Source organism: Carassius auratus, unplaced genomic scaffold (assembly GCF_003368295.1).
Source record: "Carassius auratus strain Wakin unplaced genomic scaffold, ASM336829v1 scaf_tig00215756, whole genome shotgun sequence".
In the NCBI taxonomy this organism is placed as follows: domain Eukaryota; kingdom Metazoa; phylum Chordata; class Actinopteri; order Cypriniformes; family Cyprinidae; genus Carassius; species Carassius auratus.
In genome coordinates this window covers 45908-67986 of record NW_020528228.1, presented here as the reverse complement: position 1 = coordinate 67986, position 22079 = coordinate 45908, and the positions used below count along the sequence as shown (strand labels likewise).

Genomic DNA, 22079 nt, shown 5'->3' with positions numbered 1-22079 from the left:
ACAAGGGGCCTCAGCACACAAGCAGCTTTGTCATAACTACAGCACAAATTCAAAATGTTGAGTATGACATGACTGTGTACTCATACTTGCATCCACCAGGGGGAGGCAAATTCTTTGTTAGAGCCTATTGGGTTTATACAAAGAGCAATATTTTTATCTTCAGTTTTTTTTGAAAATATGTTCATGTACCTTGTTTGGTTGTAATGTTGTTGAAATAAAGGCAAAAAAAAAAAAAATATATATATATATATTTTTATCTTCAGTAATTAAAACGACCATAAGCCTCATTCCTGAATGAAAGACATGAAAAGGTCAAACTCAAAGAAAAGTATTGGGATATAATTTATTTATCTTTAAAATAGAGATGTCCGTTCCATTTACCATGTCTACCACTTTGAACAGACATTACCTAGCACTAAGTCTGCATATTTTACATTAGGAAAGCATACAGCCAAGTTATCTTTTACAAACCTAGTGATCATTATTATTTTTTTAAGACAAAGAAAGACCATGTTTATACACACAAACAAACAAACAAACAGTTTTCAGGGGTGGAAGCTGGTTTTTCCAGATGGTTGGCAATCCTGTCATAGTATACAATGGTTTTCACAGGTAGTTTGCCAATGTCTAGACATAATGCAGCCTGATTCATGAGGAACCCAGATAATTCTACCTCCATCAGCATCAACATGAAATAGACACCGAACCCAAGTCTGACAAACACGGAGCGATTTAATTCAAACAGAGCCTGCATACTAACATCTTGGTTCAGCTCATTTAATGAATGTAGTAGCACCAGTGATTAAAGTTAGTGTGTCATCTAAACATTTCTATCATGTCAACTTCCTGAATCTAAGGCAACGTAATTATGGCTCTAACTGTTAAAACATAATAGATATTTAAGTAAAGAGCACTTGTAAAGATGTACCTGTGTAAACACTAAACAGAATATATATTGAAAAATACATTTCTAATTGCTATAGAAATCTGTTTTAGAACGGGAATGCAAGGAGGAATACGAAGAACACACACACACCTCACCACAGTGAACAAGTCTTCATCTTAATACCCAGCATAGGCACAAAGTGGCTATTTCAGCGGCAAACACCTGAAGAGACCATAACATACATACTGAAAACAGATCCAGGGTGAAAACAAAAGGCATGAATGAAGGTTACACTACATATTAATTACAGAAAACAAGATGTGATATGTAACAGACCTGATGGTGAAGGTAAGTCCAATTTTGCCACTGAATTTATAAGTTAAATAGTATGGCTGTATTAGTTTGATTATATTAAATATCAATTAAAATGTGGGGCTTATGGAAAGGAAGTACATTTCCGATGAACATGAGATGACAAAACTAAACAAGAGGAGGATTATGGTGTTAGTTACAAACCTTAAAATTGTAAATTATGCATCAGCATTAGTTTAAGTATGCTTGGTAATGACAGTGCTAGTGCAAATGTTTGCACTTAAGCCTAAAAAAACTAATTTGCACACTTTTCTCCACACATACTACCGTTCACTCACACTCCTTTCGAATTCTAGCTAAGAAGCTCCTTCCAGCGCGAATTTGCTTGTATCTGAGACATAAGGCTCTCTCCATTGTAGCGGCAGCTCTGATCTCCCAATCTCATCCACCACAACAGTACCAAATAACTTCACCCACATTTAACTCAGTTTTGTATTAAATCTCCCAGTTTTTCTGCTACAGCACAAAACTGGATCCACTGGAAAAACAAATAGCATCTTTGGCTGCAGGTCCGAAAAAAACCTGAAAAGCAAAAATGGTTGTTTCTTCCCCCCTAAAAAACTCGGCACAGTTCGGTCTCAGTCTGATTGCATAGGCTTTACTGTTTTGTTAAAGCAGCTTTTTTCAGAAATGAAATTAAATTTTAAGATATCAAAGTGGTTGAACCGACATATTAGCATGAACTTGACAACTCAAATTAAAACATCAAATCGTAGCTCTTCATATCTGTCTAGATGGCCAACAGAACACCTTTTCTTGAACTTTGATATCTTCATTGTGTATGGGGGCCCCTGAGGTCCGTGTGAATTATTTTTACTTGATCTAAGGCTACTGAGAAGGTCAGAACGGGAACAGCATGACTCCATAACCAGCCATGACTGATCAAATACAAAAGTAGTCTAAAGTGCAAAGTGAAGATCCTGTTGCAGATGCCGCTTTGATTGCAGAAAAGTCTTGTTAATTTTACACTTGACAAGACTCCATCTTGGCGTACAATATTTTATAACATGCAGCTTGAAGGATCTACAAAAGGCTTGAATGAATGACCAGTGTACATATCATTTTTTTCTCCATAGACCGTAATGTTTCACTGCATAATGAAGCCTGGCTGGGGTGCCATGCGTGGGGGGGGTCTCTGGGGCAAAGGTGGGGCGTATTGCTGCATGTACATGCTGGGGTATCCCTGGTTAAGAGTGGGTGGCATGTTTCCCACTCTAGGGGGAATAGGGGGGTATGGAGTAGTGGGAGTGAATGGAGAGGCCGCAGCGAATGGAGATGTAGGAGGGTAGGAGACGGCTGCGGTGGGCAGAGCAGGAGGAGTTTGGGTGACTTTAACAGGTGGAAGAGGAGGAGCCCGCCGGGGCATCTGCATGGGAGAACCATTGACCTCTCTATGGAGAGCGGCTGGCCTGGAGGGAAGGTCCTGAGTACAAGAGGGCTGAGGTGCAGCTGGAGCCATGTGGTGTCCCTTCAGCACCATTTCCTCAAGCTTCTCTATCTTGACTCTCCGCATGTGAGCCAGCTTCCTCTTACTCTGATACTCATCGATGAAGGTGTCGAGGGGGGTCACGCCATCAAGGAGCGAATCAGCCATGTTCTGATTTGAAAAAGAGAGAAATAATAGCATGATCATTGACTAATGAGTCCATCAGATGATGAACAATCCCAAGCGGATATATAATGCAACTTTTTAAAGGCGGTTTAAGCTGCGTGGTTATGGATGTACCTCAGTTTCTTCCTCGATTTTGGCACCTTCTGCTTGAAGGAGTGCGAGGAGTGTGTCCAAGGAAGTGTTTCCAGATCGGTCATCTGTGAGGGAAAAAAAGGAAAGCAGAATGTGTTATAATTAAGATGTTTGAAAAATTGTGACAGTAAAATACTGCCATCCAATTGAAGTAGTAAAGGATGGTGCTGGCAAAGCCAAGGTCATGGTTTCAGTTCCCAAATAATTCAACGCAAGTCGCTTTAGATAAAAGGGTCTGCCAAATGCACTACTGTACATGTAAATAATATAAAATCTGATACTGAAATGATAATGTAGGAATTTAGAAAATTTGCCGGAAAAGTTATGAAACATGTTAGGGGTAAAGGAAAACGGCACCTTTTGGCTTTAGCCATTGTGCAACATCAAAGGCAGCAATATAAATCTGCCAACTTGGTGTGCTTGCCTTCAGTAAACTTGCTAAGGCAACAACAGGGTGTGTTTCACCATTGAGTTCAGGAGCCATGGCTTCAGATTTCACAGTACAACTGGACACGCCTGTCAGAAATTCTCAGAGGTCAACAGACATTTGCGTCAGAAATGTATTTAATGTATTAATATGCTTAAATTACACAACAGCAATTCATGATCAAGAGATGAGGAAAATTAATTTGAGAAAAAAAAAAGATTTGAAATCAGAAACCAATGTTGCATACATATAATGGAATACATAAATAAATACAATTTAATTGTTATTTTGATTAAATAATAGATTAAAGCTGTCGGACATCTCAAACGGCATTTAGACGGCTTGGAATATGCCATTCCATATCAGTCTAGCGCTCTTCACTGATTTACATCTATTTACATTTATTTTCCTGGCACAGGAATGTTTTGCTGTTGTTGTATTAGACCGTCTATAATTCTAAATGTCGTCCAACCACTTAACAGGCTGCTCTTGCCATGTTTATCACATTATTAATAACTACAACACTCAACTCTGAGTAATGCTGTGTTTCTTTACTAGTCAAATAAAAACTGTCATTTACCAATGCCTTTTTGCTGTCCTCTTTTGAATGACAGGCTATGATTGACTCATTGCTTTTTCTGAAAAAGTCTAATATACTGCTAATTCACCGCAATTCATAATATTATTATTATTATTAATATTTAGCCTAGCCTCTTTTCAGCACTGCTTCAAACATTACAATATTCATAACTTTTGTTAACTCTACAGTAAGTAAAGCCACTTAGCCAGGTAATAAGTCTTCGCCAACTTGTTTTGTTTGCACATATAATACAATATAATCAGTCACAGTCAGACATCAACTGTACAAATCAGCATACTTTGACTACAGATATACATGCTTCAACAACAAACCGAGACTGACCTAAAAACGGTTCCTCTTATGAGACAAATCGAAATGGAGCAGGAAAGAAAGGAAGGGCAGGGCCTTTTAAATAAAGGTTTGTGTTTAATACACTAACCCAATCACTAATATGCTATTAATGCGGGATAAAGTAACAATGCATTAAACTCCGGATGAAACAGGTTGTGACATTTGGGCTCATTAGAGACAGAAAGATGTGGCCGCCTGAATGACATCTGTTTTTTCCAAGTTAACAAGTGCCCACTTCATTAATTTTTTACTTACCTTATGTAAAGTGTAGAGCAAATAAAACTTCTGCCCAGAATAAATCATTTTTGTGTAGAATGATTCATCAATTTTGCCCATTCTTGACTTCCATTCCCAATCAGCCTTTGGGTGCAGTGCACATACACATACTACCATACTACAAATGAACACAATATGCAAATTTTCATTTACATTCGAAATACCCAAATGACCCATTTTATTTGCCTAAAGAAACATTACACAACAAAGCACAATGCTTGAAATACTGTAACCCAAAATGCATTGCTTGCATTTCATTGCAAACATCCTGCCGATCATGAGACTGCTATCGGTCTACAGCCAGCTCAGCTTACTTTGTGCTTTATGCAAGTGTGTGACAGAGCAGACAAAGAGAGAAAATACTGAATGTGTGTGTTCGTGTTTGTGTGTGGGCATACTCCTTCCCCCTCTCCAAGACATTGCTCAGGGCACAAAGCCACACTGTTACTGTTGAGATCTGCTCCACAGCAGCATCAGAATGGGCCGTCATGCTGAAACACCCCCAGGGAGCTGCTCTGTTGTTATGGCTCAGCTTTGGGAATGGGGGTGGCGGTGGGTTAATGCACACACAGGATCCTCACCACACAATTTAGCCTGAAGACTAGGGCTTTTGTTTATCTGGGTCAAGTGAACGACTGACTGGCCAGCCTGTCCAGATGCACTAGCACTGCTGCTTTGGCTGCTACTGCTGCTCAGATCCAGTAAATCCTTATCTGGGACAGATAACCACCCCAGCCTGGGAAAGTGGGTAACCTACATTTCACCAAAGCCACTATTATTCTTTTCAGCTCATCAGGTTTATTTCCTCTATACAAAAACAGGAACTATACCTCAAGGTGGTGGTGGTGGGGTGGTGGGGATTGGGGGCTCTGATGTGAAGGGCTGGAAGTGAAAAGTGAAACATGCATGTAAACAAAAGAAAGTTTCACCTGAAAACTCATCATAATAAGGATGCAAGGAAATGAAATTCTTGGCCAAACAATATGAAACACTGGGAACAAAGGCCGAATACTAAACACGCATTTTCCACCATGTAGGCCTATTTTTGCCCACCCCTCCCCCCATTGCATAAATTAAATGGCAAAAATGTGCTTTTTACTGTTTTGTTCTGCTTCTCAAATAAAACATAATATTTTTTTAAACATATTTACTTAACACTGAACATTTTTTTTATATTCTAGCTGACATTATGCCAACAAAGCACAATTTAACTTAAAGGGACAATAAGTAACTTTTTAGGTATTTTATTATCTAAAATCAATATTTTTATTCATAAATATGCCCTCAATGGTGTACAAATACCTATGCCAATGTTTAAACTAATCCTTGTAAATATAGAATTTATTATCTTTATATACATGGGACGGGTAGGTCCACGGAGGCTTCCATGTAGTTCCGCCATCTTGCAAAACTATAATAGCAGAGAGGGACAAAAAGTACTAAGCCAACGCGTTACCACAGCGCGTTTTCGGTCAGAGCCAGAAACGCAAGTGCAGAGCAGTGAGAGGCGCTTGAAACTGCACCGGCAAGTGTAAAAGTCTGGATTGCATTCTTATTATGGACCATACATATGCCGCGCCACAGGAGAAGAAAACATCGTCACCAAAACAGTCAAAAATAGAAGTAAAAGGAAACGTGACCATAGATTACAGAAAACAAGAGTTAATGTCGGGGAAGCTTTTTCTAGGTGGAAAGAGCTAATGCTGGATAAAGATTTCAAAAGAGACGCTGAAGTGGCCAGTTTTCTTCTCGACAGGTAAGTCTATATTATAATATATTTTTTTATATCTAACAATGCATATAATTAAGAAAATATAACGAATAAATTAGACATAACTACTAATTACAATATTTCATGTTTTCCACAGTCAGTAATTCATACTGTAATATTCGTTTGTTAGTTGTCATGTTGCAGTTTGTTTGAAATAACACACCTGTTCACCTGAAGGAAAACTCGACGAAGTGCTATTAGAAGACATCCTGTCAAAGCTTTTTGGTACATATCGCCTACCGTAGATGCAATGCGCATTTGAAAAAGCGAGGCGCTGGAGAGCAAAATTAGTTTGAATGCAAAATACAATTTCACCACTAGATGGGAGTAATTCCTACTCAGTGTCCCTTTAATAAAAGCATAGTTTTAACTTAAAATAATATTTTTTGGACATTTTGAATCAGTCATGCATTTTTTACTGTACAAATAAAGGCAGCCTTGCTGAGCAGAAGAGACTGCTTTTAAAAGGTTAGAATATAGACCTGGGCGAAAAATCGATTGAATGAATTAATTCATATTTTTTGTTACAGGCGATTTAAAAAAATAAGTAAATCAAGTTTTTGTGTAATGGCGCATTTTGGCTCCCCGTAGCTTCCGTAGCGTTAGTTTCACATGGCAGTATGGCAAGCAACAACAACAACATCATAGCACACACGAAACAGCAAGCGACAACATGGCTACCGGTGAGAGTTGGAAGTTTGTTCCCAAGAAAGGAATAAAATCATCTGTTGTTTGGAACTGGTATGGGTTTGCTGCGACAGACGTGGAGCAAGAGACCCCACGCTGCCTAAAGCCCATCGCAATCAAAAGCAGCAGGCACCAGCCGAATATGGAAATGGGGGTTACATTTGTCTTGCTTTTGATTAGGGCTGCTCCGATCACGATCGGCCGATCGTTAATGCGCATCTCGTCAGTAAAGCCAGTTTTCTGATCAGCGGTAAATTCCCTCAGGTGCGGGATTTCACATCGAGCAGCTGTTACTACAAGGAGCCATTACTGAGAAGATGCACAAATCCACTTCATTTTCAGCGTTTATTTGCGCATCTCCTCAGTTAACAAACGGCTCTGTGTAGTAACAGCTGCTCGATGTGAAATCACGCACCTGATGGAATTAACCGCTGATTAGAGAACCAGCTTTACTGACGAGATGCGCATTAACGATCGGAGCAGCCCTACTTTTGATTAAATAAAAGCAAAATTTGTTTTAAGTTGTCTGCTGTTTGTACTTATTGCTTTCCTTAAGTAGGGGGAAAAATCGGAAAAAAATTGGAAATCGAATTAAAAAAAAATAAAATCGGAGATTTTATTTTTAGGCCATATCGCCCAGCCCTATTAGAATATATTATAGATCCCAATTTGAAGTGTTATAATGAATGCATTAATAGAGCTGTTGTAGGGTAATTATTATTATCATTATTATGTTTTTTTTAATTATTTTACAGAACAGTAAAATTACAATACTATCATTTATGAATGTTGATGGAGCTGTTGCTTTTTCTCAGCTTTTATTTTGGCAGAAACCCGCCAAAATAGGAAGGAAGATCTCAGTGCTTCTTTTTGTTGACAACAACATGCAAATTTATAAATGATTCTCATTACGAATTTGGGAAAATGTTTGTCGCACGTATCACATTGTCATATGCCTTTAAAAATAAAAAATAAAATGCTTTGGACTTTGAACCCTGGCGCCGTGAGCTTGTGCAGCACTGTCAGAAACATGCCAACATGTTTGCTGCATTAGTGCGTGCCTCTATTTGATTGCGTTAGTCATTGTTCTGTACATAATATTTGGCCTCTTTATTTATTCGGTCGAATAATTTAGGTTGCCGAACATTCTAAATCTTAGGGGTGTCGCAATATACCAGTATTGGTTATAACTGTGATATTCAAAGCAACAATTATCGATATTGTGTTAATTAAGTGTGTGACGATATACTGACATTAGCAATAACCGCAATATTTCAAATGAACAGTTCTCTTATGATAACACCACATGTAAATACTCCATCACCGGTACCTGGTTGAGCTCCCAGGTGGCAGTATTGTGCCTTAACGCTGACACCTGTCACACAAGAAGACGACAGCGCTTGCAGCTACTCCGAGGAGAGCAGTGTTGGTCAGAGTAGGTTGCCATTATTTTACTAGACATATAATGGGAAACGTTATAACCGGTTTACAGCAGTTTTCTGTGTCCATATACTTAAAACCACCATCATTCCAGTTCAGAATGAGCCATCTCCATCCTGCTTCAATGACTATCGTCCTGTTGCACTTACTCCCACCCTCATGAAGTGCTTTGAATGGCTAGTCATGCACCACATCAAGTCTGACCCCATCCCCCCCCACCTCCCTGGACCCCAACCGGTCGACCAATGATGCCATCGCCACTGCCGTCCACTCAGCACTCACAAATCTGGACAAAAAGGACTCATATGTCAGTTGCTGTTGGACTTTCTGACTGGAAAACCTCAGACAGTCAGGTCGGCACCAACACATTCAACACCATCACACTGAACACTGGGGCCCCCCTAGGATGTGTGTTGAGCCACCTCCTCTTCATTTTACTGAGCCATGACTGCACACCGTCACACAACTCCAACCTCTTCATTAAGTTTGCGGATGACACAACTGTGGTGGGTCTCATTAGCAACAAAGATGAGACAAACTACAGGAGCAAGGTGAGCCGCCTGGTTGGGTGGTGTAGGGACAACAATCTCTCTCTGAACGTAGAAAAGATGAAGGAGATTGTTGTTGACTTCAGGAGAGCGCACACTCAGCACGCTTCTCTGACCATCAACGGTGCAGAAAGATGAACAGCAGCAAGTTCCTGGGTGTTCACATTACAGAGGACCTCTCCTGGACCGACAACACCTTAGCACTGGCTAAAGGCGGGTGTACACGGTGCGATTTTTGCTGTCGTACGAGTTTGCATGTGTTTTTTTTCAATCGTGTGGAAATCGCGTATTCTCGTATGGTCGTGTCTCGTATCATTTGCAATGAATTACGAGCCGAGCAGAGTGGCTTATGAGCACTTCCCGACCTCCCGATCATTTTTAAACATGTCTAAAAAGTTTGTGAGTTATCGATTTGAATTCGTGCCATTTGTGCTGTTGAACGAGCCGATTTGTTGATTTATCTGACGTTGACCAATCATGAACTAGGAAAACCACAGAAGAAAAGAACGAAGACGGCAGCGCCACGGCGAATGTGGACAAACATCGCTGTATGTTTCTAGCAACGTGTTCCAATGCCTTTTTAGTTCTCTCTCGCTCTCGCTCTCACACACGCATATGCAGTTTACAGAGACTCTCCATATACATAACGGTATTCTATACTGTATATCCCCATACACTACCTCTATCCATCATGGAAAATGCATGTCTAAAATTTATATTAAACACTGTATAGTATTTTTTAAAGCCATTTGGTTTACGAGGGCACAGGAATTGTCTTCACATACCATGTTTACATTGTAATACCTATTTCAGATATTTATAAACCATATACAAGAACACACACACACACACAGGGTAACCAAACGTCCCGGTTTCCTATTGCTGAAAAATAACCTGTACGTGTAGGAAACAGTCACGGCTCGTATCAATATTTAATATGCAGTTATGAGAGAGGGAGAGCAGTTATATTAGGCGCGTTCCACTTGAAGCAGCGCTGCACAGAATGATCACCTGTATGACATCAAAGTACCGCAAGAGCGATTCGAATGCATTGGACATGTGTCCTCTCTTAGCGCTCTCGCTGTAATTTAATGTCATACCTTCTGTGTGTGCAGCGGTGCTTCAAGTCGAACGCCTTTGCTGTTGACGGCTGTACTGCGTTTGAGCTCCGTCACTATATTCTTTTCATTGACTATTTTTAACTTAAAAATCAATTTTATACATCATTGTTTCCGTTTATATAACGCGTGAATATATCCTCTATTGTATTCTACAACAAAAACAATCAGAGCGCCTCGCTATCACTAGTTTTATTTTGATCTCCCGGGTCCGCTATTAGCTTTTAGCCAGTTAGCATCAGAAAGCGTGTTTGCTGCTAACTGCGCTTACATTGCTAATACTCTATTCTCACACATTACCACTGCTGTACTCACTGTTACTTGCTTTAATGGCGGATGAATGTCTCCACTCTGTGCAGCTCGAGCTCGAGGCCGTGGGGAAGCAGATTCGCGACCTGGAACAGAGGCAGGCCCAGCTGAGAGAGCGGAGAGCCGCGCTGGAATCATCCCGGGCTGACGCTCACAAGTCCGGGGTAAGTATACAGCGTGCTGTTAACAGTCCCACCACGTCTACTCCGTGTGTTTCTCTGCGCAGGCCCGGTGCACCCAGGACGCGATCTTCCCAGATGTCCTTCACTGCGACGCCGGGACACCACGGACCCTGGGTGCATCCACAGCGGAGGACGCGAGCTGGGTCCCGGGCGACTACTTCTCCCCCTCCTGCCTTCGAGCTCTCCATCCAGAACCGCTTCGCTCCCCTCCGCGAGACAGGACGCGACGCTGTGATCATCGGAGACTCCATCGTCCGACACGTAAGTGCTACGTTAGCCGAAGGTAAAGTGCACACTCATTGTTTGCCTGGTGCTCGTGTTCTCGATGTTTCTGCGCAGATACCCGCGATCCTGAAGGACGGCGAGAGCCCCAGAGCGGTCGTGCTTCACGCCGGGGTTAACGACACCACGCTGCGGCAGACGGAGATGCTGAAGAGGGACTTCAGGAGCCTGATCGAGACGGTTCGCAGCACGACGCCCGCGGCTACGATCGTCGTGTCAGGACCACTGCCCACGTATCGACGAGGACACGAAAGGTTCAGTAGACTTTTTGCTTTAAATGAATGGTTGTTGTCATGGTGTAAAGAACAGAAACTGCTATTTGTTAATAACTGGAATCTTTTCTGGGAGCGTCCTAGGCTGTTTCGCGCTGATGGATTACACCCCAGCAAAATTGGAGCGGAGCTTCTCTCTGACAACATCTCCAGGACACTTCGCTCCATGTGACTAGTAAGACAATTCTCAAATAACCATTATGATGAGTTTTGTTCTAACCGCTTAAATGCTAAAGGTACTTGCGCTGTAAAACCTATTAAGACTGTGTCTGTTCCCCGAATAGTGAGGTCAAAATATAAATATAATGTAGGATCTAGAAAAAATCTTATCGCAATTAAACCAGAAAAATGTAAAGTAAATGAACAAAAACAATTTTTTAAGTTTGGGCTCATAAATATTAAATCACTCGCACCAAAAGCAGTTATTGTAAATGAAATGATCACAGATAATAGTTTTGATTTACTCTGCTTGACTGAAACCTGGCTAAAACCAAATGATTATTTTGGTCTAAATGAGTCTATTCCACCAAACTACTGTTATAAGCATGAGCCCTGTCAGACTGGTCGTGGCGGGGGTGTTGCAACAATATATAGTGATATTCTCAATGTTACCCAGAAAACAGGATACAGGTTTAACTCTTTTGAAATACTTCTGCTAAATGTTACTCTGTCAGACATGCAAAAGAAATCTAATGTATCTCTTGCTCTGGCTACTGTGTATAGACCACCAGGGCCGTATACAGAATTCCTGAAAGAATTTGCAGATTTCCTCTCAGACCTTCTAGTTACAGTTGATAAGGCGCTAATCATGGGAGATTTTAATATTCACGTTGATAATGCAAATGATACATTAGGACTTGCGTTTACTGACCTAATAAACTCCTTTGGAGTCAAGCAAAATGTCACCGGGCCCACTCATCGTTTTAATCATACACTAGATTTAATTATATCGCATGGAATCGATCTTACTGCTATAGATATTGTACCTCAAAGTGATGATATTACAGACCATTTCCTTGTATCGTGCATGCTGCGTATAACTGATATTAACTATATGTCGCAGCGTTACCGTCTGGGCAGAACTATTGTTCCAGCCACCAAAGAAAGATTCGCAAATAACCTGCCTTTAGAATTGCATGGAAAAACAGTATGTCCAGCCATAGACAGGCTCTAAAAACTGCTAGGGCAGAGCATATACACAAACTCATTGAAAATAACCAAAACAATCCTAGGTTTTTATTTAGCACAGTGGCTAAGTTAACAAATTACCAGATGCCACCTGATTCAAATATTCCACCAACGTTAAATAGTAATGACTTTATGAATTTCTTCACTGATAAAATAGATAACATTAGAAATACAATAGCGAATGTAGATTCTACAACATCTAACACTTCAGTTTCATCCATCGCCCCCAAAGATAAACTGCAGTGCTTTACAACCATAGGACAGGAAGAGCTAAATAAACTTATCACTGTATCTAAACCAACAACATGTTTATTAGATCCTGTACCCTCAAAATTACTGAAAGAGCTGTTACCTGTAGCAGAAGAAACGCTTCTCAATATCATAAACTCGTCGTTAACTTTAGGACACGTCCCAAAACCATTCAAGCTGGCGGTTATCAAGCCTCTTATTAAGAAACCAAAACTAGATCCTAGTGTACTGGCAAATTATAGGCCTATCTCAAATCTTCCATTTATGTCTTAAATTTTAGAGAAAGTTGTGTCTGCTCAATTGAGCACCTTCCTGCATAAAAATGATATGTATTAAGAATTTCAGTCAGGTTTTAGGCCCCACCATAGCACAGAAACTGCACTTTTAAATTAAAAATTACAAATGACCTGCTCCTTGCGTCAGACCAAGGCTGCATCTCATTTCTAGTCTTACTTGATCTTAGTGCTGCGTTCGACACCATAGATCATGACATACTCATAGATCGATTACAAAACTATACAGGTATTCAAGGGCAGGCTCTAAGATGGTTTAGATCCTACCTGTCCGATCGCTACCATTTTGTTTACTTAAATGGGGAGTCATCTCATTTATCATCAGTAAAATATGGAGTGCCACAAGGATCCGTCCTAGGTCCCCTTCTATTTTCAATATATATGTTGCCCCTTGGAAATATTATTAGAAAATACGGAATTAGCTTCCACTGTTATGCTGATGATACTCAGCAATATATCTCAACGAGACCAGTTGAAACTTCCCAATTATCTAAGCTAACAGAGTGTGTTAAAAATGTAAAAGATTGGATGACACACAATTTTCTCCAATTAAATTCGGATAAGACAGAGATACTAATTATTGGACCAAAAAACACTACACAGAATCTTGTAGATTACAATCTGCAACTAGACGGATGTACTGTTACTTCCTCTACAGTCAGAAATCAGTCAGCTACGAAACATGTTATCTGTTTCTGATGCAGAAAAGCTAGTTCATGCATTCATGACCTCTAGACTGGACTATTGTAATGCACTTCTAGGTGGTTGTCCTGCTTCTTCAATAAACAAGCTACAGGTAGTCCAAAATGCAGCAGCTAGAGTCCTTATGAGGTCAAGAAAATATGATCATATTACCCCAATTTTACAGTCTCTGCACTGGCTACCTATTAAGTTCCGTATCAGTTACAAATTATCATTACTTATCTATAAGGCCCTAAATGGTTTAGCTCCAGCGTACCTAACTAGCCTTCTACCACGTTACAACCCATCACGCACCCTAAGGTCACAAAACGCTGGACTTTTGGTCGTTCCTAGGATAGCAAAGTCCACTAAAGGAGGTAGAGCTTTCTCACATTTGGCTCCCAAACTCTGGAATAGCCTTCCTGATAATGTTCGGGGTTCAGACACACTCTCTCTGTTTAAATCTAGATTAAAAACACATCTCTTTCGCCAAACATTCAAATAATGTATCTTTTTAATTGTGAGTGTAGTTGCATCTGTTCAAAGTTGCATTTTTATTCATTAGCTTGGGTTAAACTAATTTTACTTTGTTGGATCAGCAGCTATGCTAATGATGTCTGTATTTTGTTTCTATGTTTCGCCACGGGATTTACATCCCGTGGTAACTAGGATTTAAACAAGCTCCAGTCTGGATCCAGAACACCTGAGAAGAGATGATGCTGACCCTCAGAGGACCCCAGATGATGCTAACCTTGAATCAACAAACAGAACTAACAATTATTGCTAAATGTGTGACTGAATCATATAATAACTTAATTAATAATATTGATAGTTCATCGTCTAGCTGACTACGTCTTGTATTATTATTATTATTTTTTCTAAAATCCTGTCAAATGTGCACAAACTACTAGCTACTACTAAATATTGTAGAAACATAATTTTCTGTAAAGTTGCTTTGTAACGATTTATTTTGTAAAAAGCGCTATACAAATAAACTTGAATTGAATTGAATTGAACGCGTCTATCAACTTTGTGCGATTGCCTCTGGAATTCGCAGGTTGTAAAATTGTGTCGTATATCATCTCGTCCGTACGATTTTCAGATAAACTCACTCGTGCCGTGTTCGTGGACATACTATCTTCCGACCATCCGAATTCGCACCGTGTACGCCCGCCTTAAGAAATCACAGCAGCGTTTTTACTTCCTCCACAAACTGAGGAGAGCCAGAGCCCCAACCCCCATCATGTACACCTTCTACAGAGGCACCATCGAGAGCATCCTGTCAAGCTGCATCATTGTGTGGTATGGCGCCTGCAACGTGTCCTGCCGGAAGACTCTGCAACACATAGTGAGAGCAGCTGAGAAGATCATTGGTGTCTCTCTCCCCTCCCTCCAGCACATTTACGGAACCTGTTTCACTCGCAAAGCCCTCTGCATCGCAGGTGATCCCACCCACCCGTCACACAGTTTCTTCAGCCTGCTGCCATCAGGGAGGAGACTGCGGAATCTCCAGGCCAGGACCAGCAGACTGAAGGACAGCTTCATCCACCAGGCTGTCAGGAAGCTGAACTCCCTGATGAACTTGCCCCTCCCCTTCCCCTCCCCTCTTTTGCCCCAGGCACCACTGAACTATGAAAACTTCAAAAAAAAAAAAAAAAAAAAAAAAAAAAAAAAAAAAAAAAAGAGCGACCACATTGCTACATTAAACTCTATAAAATGTTAAGTTGATCGCAGTGCCATGCACTTAAAGGGGGGGTGAAATGCTCGTTTTCACTCAATATCCTGTTAATCTTGAGTACCTATAGAGTAGTACTGCATCCTTCATAACTCCAAAAAGTCTTTATTTTTATTATATTTATAAGAGAAAGATAGTCTGTACCAATTTTTCCCGGAAAAACACGAGCGCCTAGAGGCGTGACGTGTGGGCGGAGCTAAAGAATCACGAGCGCCAGTAGGCTTTTGCATTGAGAGCGTTTGGAAGCTGTGACACAGATCCAGAGGCTGAAATTTAACAAGAGCAGCATCAGCAAAGGCGTCTCTATGTGGTATGTACTGAAACTGTATATATTTGCTTAGCGGTTTTGGTAAATGACTAAGTTCCACTTTATGTGTTTTTTTTTTTTTTTTTTTTTTTTTTAAGCTGTACATGTGGAAAGTGCAGTTTGATGACAACATCGCATGTTGTTTACTTGATGTGCTTACGCGCTGATAGCTAACAACACAGAGATATTTGAAGCAGTTTTACTCACCGCATGCGGTTCCAACACACGATCGTGACCCTTTTTCGTTGGGACTGCATTATCCTTAAGAAATAAACGATGTGCAATCCGAAATGCAAGGAACAAACAAAAATTTCGCTCCATCTAACGTCACACAGAGCCATACTTTAAAAAAACTTTCTGAAACTTGTGACAAACCGGAAGAGGTTTTTTTGGAACAAAAATACTCCTTCAAACGTACAACTTAACTTTTGAAACTTTGTCCATGTTTAGCATGGGAATCCAACTCTTTAAAAGTGTAAAAACAGTATGCATGAAATAGCATTTCACCCCCCCTTAATGCCCCATCTGCGTTCATTCTTCAGTAAGGTTCATTAGTTAACATTAGTTAATTAATTTAGTTAACATATATAAATAACATAAATATAATGAACAATCTTAGTTCATGTTAATTTCAACATTTACTTATGCATTTTTTAAATCACAAGTTGCCTTTGTAAACATTAGTGCACTGTAAACTAACATGAACAATGAATGACTCAATTTGTATTAACATTAATAAAGATGAATAAATTGTGTAATAAACGTATGGTTCATTTTTCATTCATGTTAGTTAATACATTAATGTTAACAAATGACATCTTATTGTAAAGCGTTACCATTAATATTTATTCATCATACTGTTGAACTTGAAAGTATTTTCTCTCTTGTTATTTCATAGGAGCTTCAAAGAAGACAGAGAAAGCCAGAGTCTTGTGCCCTGCGTTTATCAGTATCCTTATGTTTGTTGGGTGAAAAAGAAAAACTCAAACAAAGTAAAAAAATCATTCGACTTGTATATTCCCCCCACCCCCCAAGGTTTCTATAGATATCACGATAAATCTAATATCATGGCAGCCCTACTAAATATAAATACATTCTTTAGCCATTTTACAATATTTCATATACATCTTGATATTTATGTTTTTATAATTAAAATATTGAGTATGGGTGATTTTTAACTGCATACATGAATTATAATTTAAGAAAGAATGCTTTTGAATTATTTCCATGTATATTTCAAAATAACAATAAATATTAACGAACATTTACTTTATAAGAAATATTTTACTGAAACTTCATGAAATATATGCTATCTTTCGAAAGGCAGCAATAATATATATATTAAATGCTTTTGAAAAAAGTATTGTTTACCAATAACAAATTTAAGTGATCAAAATACAGTAATATCGTTAAATATTAATACAAATGAAAAAATAAATTCAATTACAAATATATTTTTAATCAATATTATGCATTCTTTCTGAATAAAATATTTTTTTAAAAATGTACTGATGCCACACTTGAACAGAAGTGTACTGCAAAACTAGTCACAAAACCTAAAATGGCACAAAAGCTCATTTAAAAATAAATAAAACATGACATCACATTTTAAACAATACACAATGAATCATCAATTTATAACCCAAGTCCTGTTCTACACCACAGATCCAATACTAGATCCAGCTCAGAGAGAGTGGGAGATGGCAAGGTTTAAAACATCTACTTTAGTTCTAGTATACACCATAAGTCCAAACCAAAGCCAGATGACATTGAGTGTACAGATGGTCAAATGAAACGTGTGTTAGTCCGCTGTTTGGAATCAGCTTCCAAGTAACCACTGCGTCATCAGTGAGTAATCAGTGACAGCGTTTTATTCATGATCAGCACACACACAGTGTAGAGGAGCATTGAGAGACACTGAATACCATTCCCTGTTCATTTAAAGTCACAGATCCTTCTCAGCGGTGACAGTCATCTGCTACCATTTAGTTCTGCCCACTGTTTCCATGAGGAAAAGACATACAGGGGAAGTGGTGCATACAGTAGTGCACAAAGCCTAAGAATTTGTGAAAATTACAAGTAAAACCTGAAAAACAGGCCCTTCAGGGGGTTATCTTATAGCTGGAAAAGATGACTAAGTTCATATGTTCACATGCCACAGCAATATAAACAAGTAGAGGGACGCTTCACACAGTTTTCACTGTAGCTTTTCAAAATTACATATTGTAGAAATAGTTCCAGGTCCATAAAGGACATAACCTCAATATACAAAACAAGATTGTAATTGTAAGAGACATATGCTACACAGAAAGGCTACATGTTACATTTTATTCCCAGTATTTTACCTAGAGTAGACTTTCGCAGCTGATACGCCTCAAACTGTTCCTGTAGGCTCCGGTACCGACCGGTCAGTTCATTCTTTTGGTGGTCAAGTCTGGGCTGCAGTTTAAGGTTCTGCTCAGCCAGAAGACGGTTACTAGCCAGGGTCATCTCCTTGTTCTGCTGTAGTCCTTTAATCTGAGAAAACACAAGGAACATGTTAACTCCGTAAACAATGAGTACATATACATTTCAACATATACTACCAATAAAAAGTTTTGAATCAGTAAGATGTTTTTTTTTCAGCAAGGACATATTGATAAAAGTTACAGTAAATACTTTTACATTGTTACAAAAATATATATTTCAAATACATGCTGTTCTTTCGAATGTTAAATTCATCAAAGAATCCTGAAAAAAAAAGATCACCGCTTCTACAAAAATATTAAGTTTCAACATTGTTACAAAAGCTTTCTATTTCAAATAAATGCTGTTGTTTTGCACTTTTTATACATCAAAGAATCTTGAAAAAAAATTATACTATCTTAGTTTCTAAAACAATACATAATACAATAATAAAAAAAAGTTTGTTGAGCCGCAGATCAGTATATTAGAATAGTTTCTGGATGATCATGTGACACTTTAACATCACAGAAATAAATGACACTTAAAAAAATCTAATAGATAACAGTTATTTTACATATTAATAAAATTTCAAAATATTTCTGATTTCACTGTATTTTTTGTTTAAATAAATGCAGTTATGATGAACATGTGAAAGAAAAAGAAAAGTTGCAGAATCACTACAATATCTGTCACAAGAGTAAAGCTTCGTACAAACCGGGACATTAAATTAAAATTAAAATGTATGCATTTAGGAGACGCTTTTATCCAAAGCGACTTACAGTGCAATCAGGCTATCAATTTTTACATATCATGTGTTCCCTGGGAATTTTTTTTAGTTCATACCCAAGCAATTTTTGCCGAGTGAACGTGCAAACTCACTCCCAAACATTAGATGGATCTTAATGAAAAACAGAAATACCCCAGTACACATCGATCGAATCCTATTTGATCTGCAATTCCTCTCTATAACAACTCCCTCTTATCGAGATTTTTGTAGTCGCTTTCACGTTTGTCATAAAGCCCTTTGTGTTCAAACACAAATGAGATCAGCAGATCTTATTTATTTTTTTATGCGTTTTGTGCATCGGTGTGTCACTCACATTGGTGCCATTTGTTTAGTCACAAGGCATTAAATGTCGGCGATAATCATGCTTGATATATGCCCCAGTGTGAACAAGCCTTAAATGTTTTCACATGACAGTTTTTAAAATGTCCCACAGTGTCATGTTGCAGCTGCTTAACTGTCAGGTACATTTCTAAGCCTGAACAACATGGTATGAGGGCAGTGGAAAGTTAAAGTTAAACATATAACCCATGTACATTACTTTCATAATTACTAAAGGGCAGCATATATGTGTGTGGGGGGCTCCAAAACTGAGCCTTTCAAATGCCCAAAGTAACAAGGTTTTGTAAATGATCATTGACCATTTCTGGTCTTGTACCCAATATAATTACAAAAGTTAAAAGCATGCAATCAAAAAACACCACAAAACCAAAAAGAGGCAGAAACTTTAACACCACACTCATATGTAATCATTTAAATGTAAAACAAGCATTAATAGGAGTTGGTCCTCCCTTTGCTGCTATAAAAACTCCCACTCGCTGGTAGATGTTCCAGTAGATGTTTAAACAAAGTTGGAGGGATTTTCTCCCACTCAGACACAATAGAGAAGAGAAGTCAGGCGGCGATATGGTCGATGGGATGATCTGGTTCACAGTTCAATTCATCCCAAAGGTGTTCAGTTAGAGGCATGGAGATCTTTCAGGTAGTTTCAGTCATAGTCGCCTATTTGGTAAGGATTAGGGTTGGGCCAATAGACGTTGCCATCGTCCATCGCCAGTGGCTAATAGACATCACTATGTTGCGCTATGATTTGTGTCACTCAGCACGTCATAAATAGAACACAGCAGTTTACTGTAAGGGATTTGTGCTGTCATGATGTGCCGCATCCAGTGTAGAGACTATCACTGATTATAATCAAACTGATTTGAATCAGCTATCCTTTGATATATAGGTCACCCCACCTTAAGCCTATCCTTGTACTGGACGATCACAATGTACTTAACCGCTGCAACAGAGGCATAACATTACAGTCCCAATGGTAAAGAGTTCCAGCCGTACACAAGGCAGAGAAACACATCAGAAAAACTGTCTTCAGGAAGCACATCCCATTTCCAAGAACCTCATAAAAAAAATAAAATAAACACAATACATTGCAACATGCCACTTCTAGTGACGCACAACCCTGTGACTGCCATGATGAGGAACATTTAACAGTGTTTAACTGTCCAGACTCCTCCCTTTCAAACAGGTACACTTCTGCAGTTTCTGTTTACAGATCATGTGTCAGCGCATAACAGGACGATGTGAGAGCTTACACGTGAATCTCAAATACCTCATACATGCACATAGCCTTCTAAAACACATGTTGACCAGTGTACGAGTACGCAACTATTGTTTTTATGTGGCAGATAATTACAGTCTATATGAAATGTTACTGTATATGGCTTCTGGGGCACCATGCCACCAAAAAAACATTTCTTTTAGTCACCAATTTCAGTGAAAGCCAAGTTTTAAGAATGCATATTATGTTTGAGAAAGATGATTATTTAAACGGCAACAGATAAGCAGTTTAAAAAAAATCCTCTTGTATAATTTTTTTTTTTGCCTTAAAAATCACCTGCTGCCAGATTAAACATGCTCTTCTGACACATACTGATACAAGGTTAACATCTTTCCATGAATTTGGAGGTCAAATCAACTCAGAACTGTGAACAAGAGCAGAGTATTATTTATTTGACATTATGCAAACACAACTGAGCGGTACTGATATTGTGTGCATTGGCAAATCTCAGTTTGTGGTCTCATGAGATGTGAAAGCATTTATGGTCATGCATCATATGAATTCATATGAAACTTTAATAATTTTTTTTTTAAAAAAATCAAATGGCCAAAAATAATCTGTCAAAGTTCTGTTTAAATAAAAAAAATATATATAGTACACAAATATACTGAAATACTAAAAAAAAATAATAATACGTTTCTTTTAAATGTAAAATGTATTATGGAAACTATCAATAAATGTTTACTGTAAGCATTACTAGTGCTTGGCATTAAAATGTGTATAAAAAGACTCATGCTCTGATTCCCAGGGTTTCATCCTACACATGTCAAAAGATATGTTTTCACAAGTGACAAAAAAGTAAAGCTCTACAAAAAATACATCACTAATAAAAAATAGAAAATACAACGTCCAACGTGTTACTTTCTACAAAACATGATCACGAGAAAATGACTTGCTTCACTGATGGGTGAAATACAAACAAAACAAATTCTATAGAGGAAATGAATATTCCCAAGTCATGGGCAATATTTTACACGGTCGGTTTCTTAACTGAAAATATGTCGTTTAACGAATGACATCACTTAACGTTAGTCATTCCGCGACGTCATAAAACAAACCAAACTGGCACGCAGAAACGTTTAAGACAATTCCCCCAAAAAAGTCAATTACCTCGTAATGGTAAAACAAACTATTTTAAAGAATAAAAATAAACACGGCCTACGTTCCCTCTGTATAAAATGGTGCTGTTTCAAATACACATTAACTCGACACGGTAACTTCGCCACTCTCTTCACGAGTAAAAGAAACTTACCTCTTCCGAGTCGTCGATAAATTTGTTGAGTTTTTCGTCATCTTCGAGCAGTTCGTTTAACTGAGTTAAGGTATAAGATCTCAACTTATTCTCAAAGGCAGCCATGTCTGGCACCGCGTTATCTGTCACACTTTGAAATGTGTCTGTAGATCGCGGTCTGACCAGGAAAAGCGAGTAACCCCAGAGTGCAGTCTGGACGATGATGGGGCGGGGCGACACTTCGGGGCGGGGCGACACGTGTCGGGGAGGAACTTCACCGATAAGGGTCTGTCTGCAGAC

General features: G+C 38.9%; 1 protein-coding gene across 1 annotated transcript; it reads right to left on the bottom strand.

The window, feature by feature from the left end:
* Positions 1 to 321: 321 nt before the first annotated feature.
* LOC113095624 (vacuolar protein sorting-associated protein 37B-like) lies at positions 322 to 22007 on the bottom strand. Its single transcript, XM_026261035.1, has 4 exons — positions 21801 to 22007; positions 18044 to 18215; positions 2985 to 3067; positions 322 to 2855 (listed from the first exon to the last, which is right to left on the bottom strand). The coding sequence occupies exons 1-4, from the start codon at positions 21903 to 21905 to the stop codon at positions 2346 to 2348; spliced, it is 870 nt and encodes a 289-aa protein (XP_026116820.1). The 5' UTR covers positions 21906 to 22007; the 3' UTR covers positions 322 to 2345.
* Between the last annotated feature and the right edge of the window lie 72 nt (positions 22008 to 22079).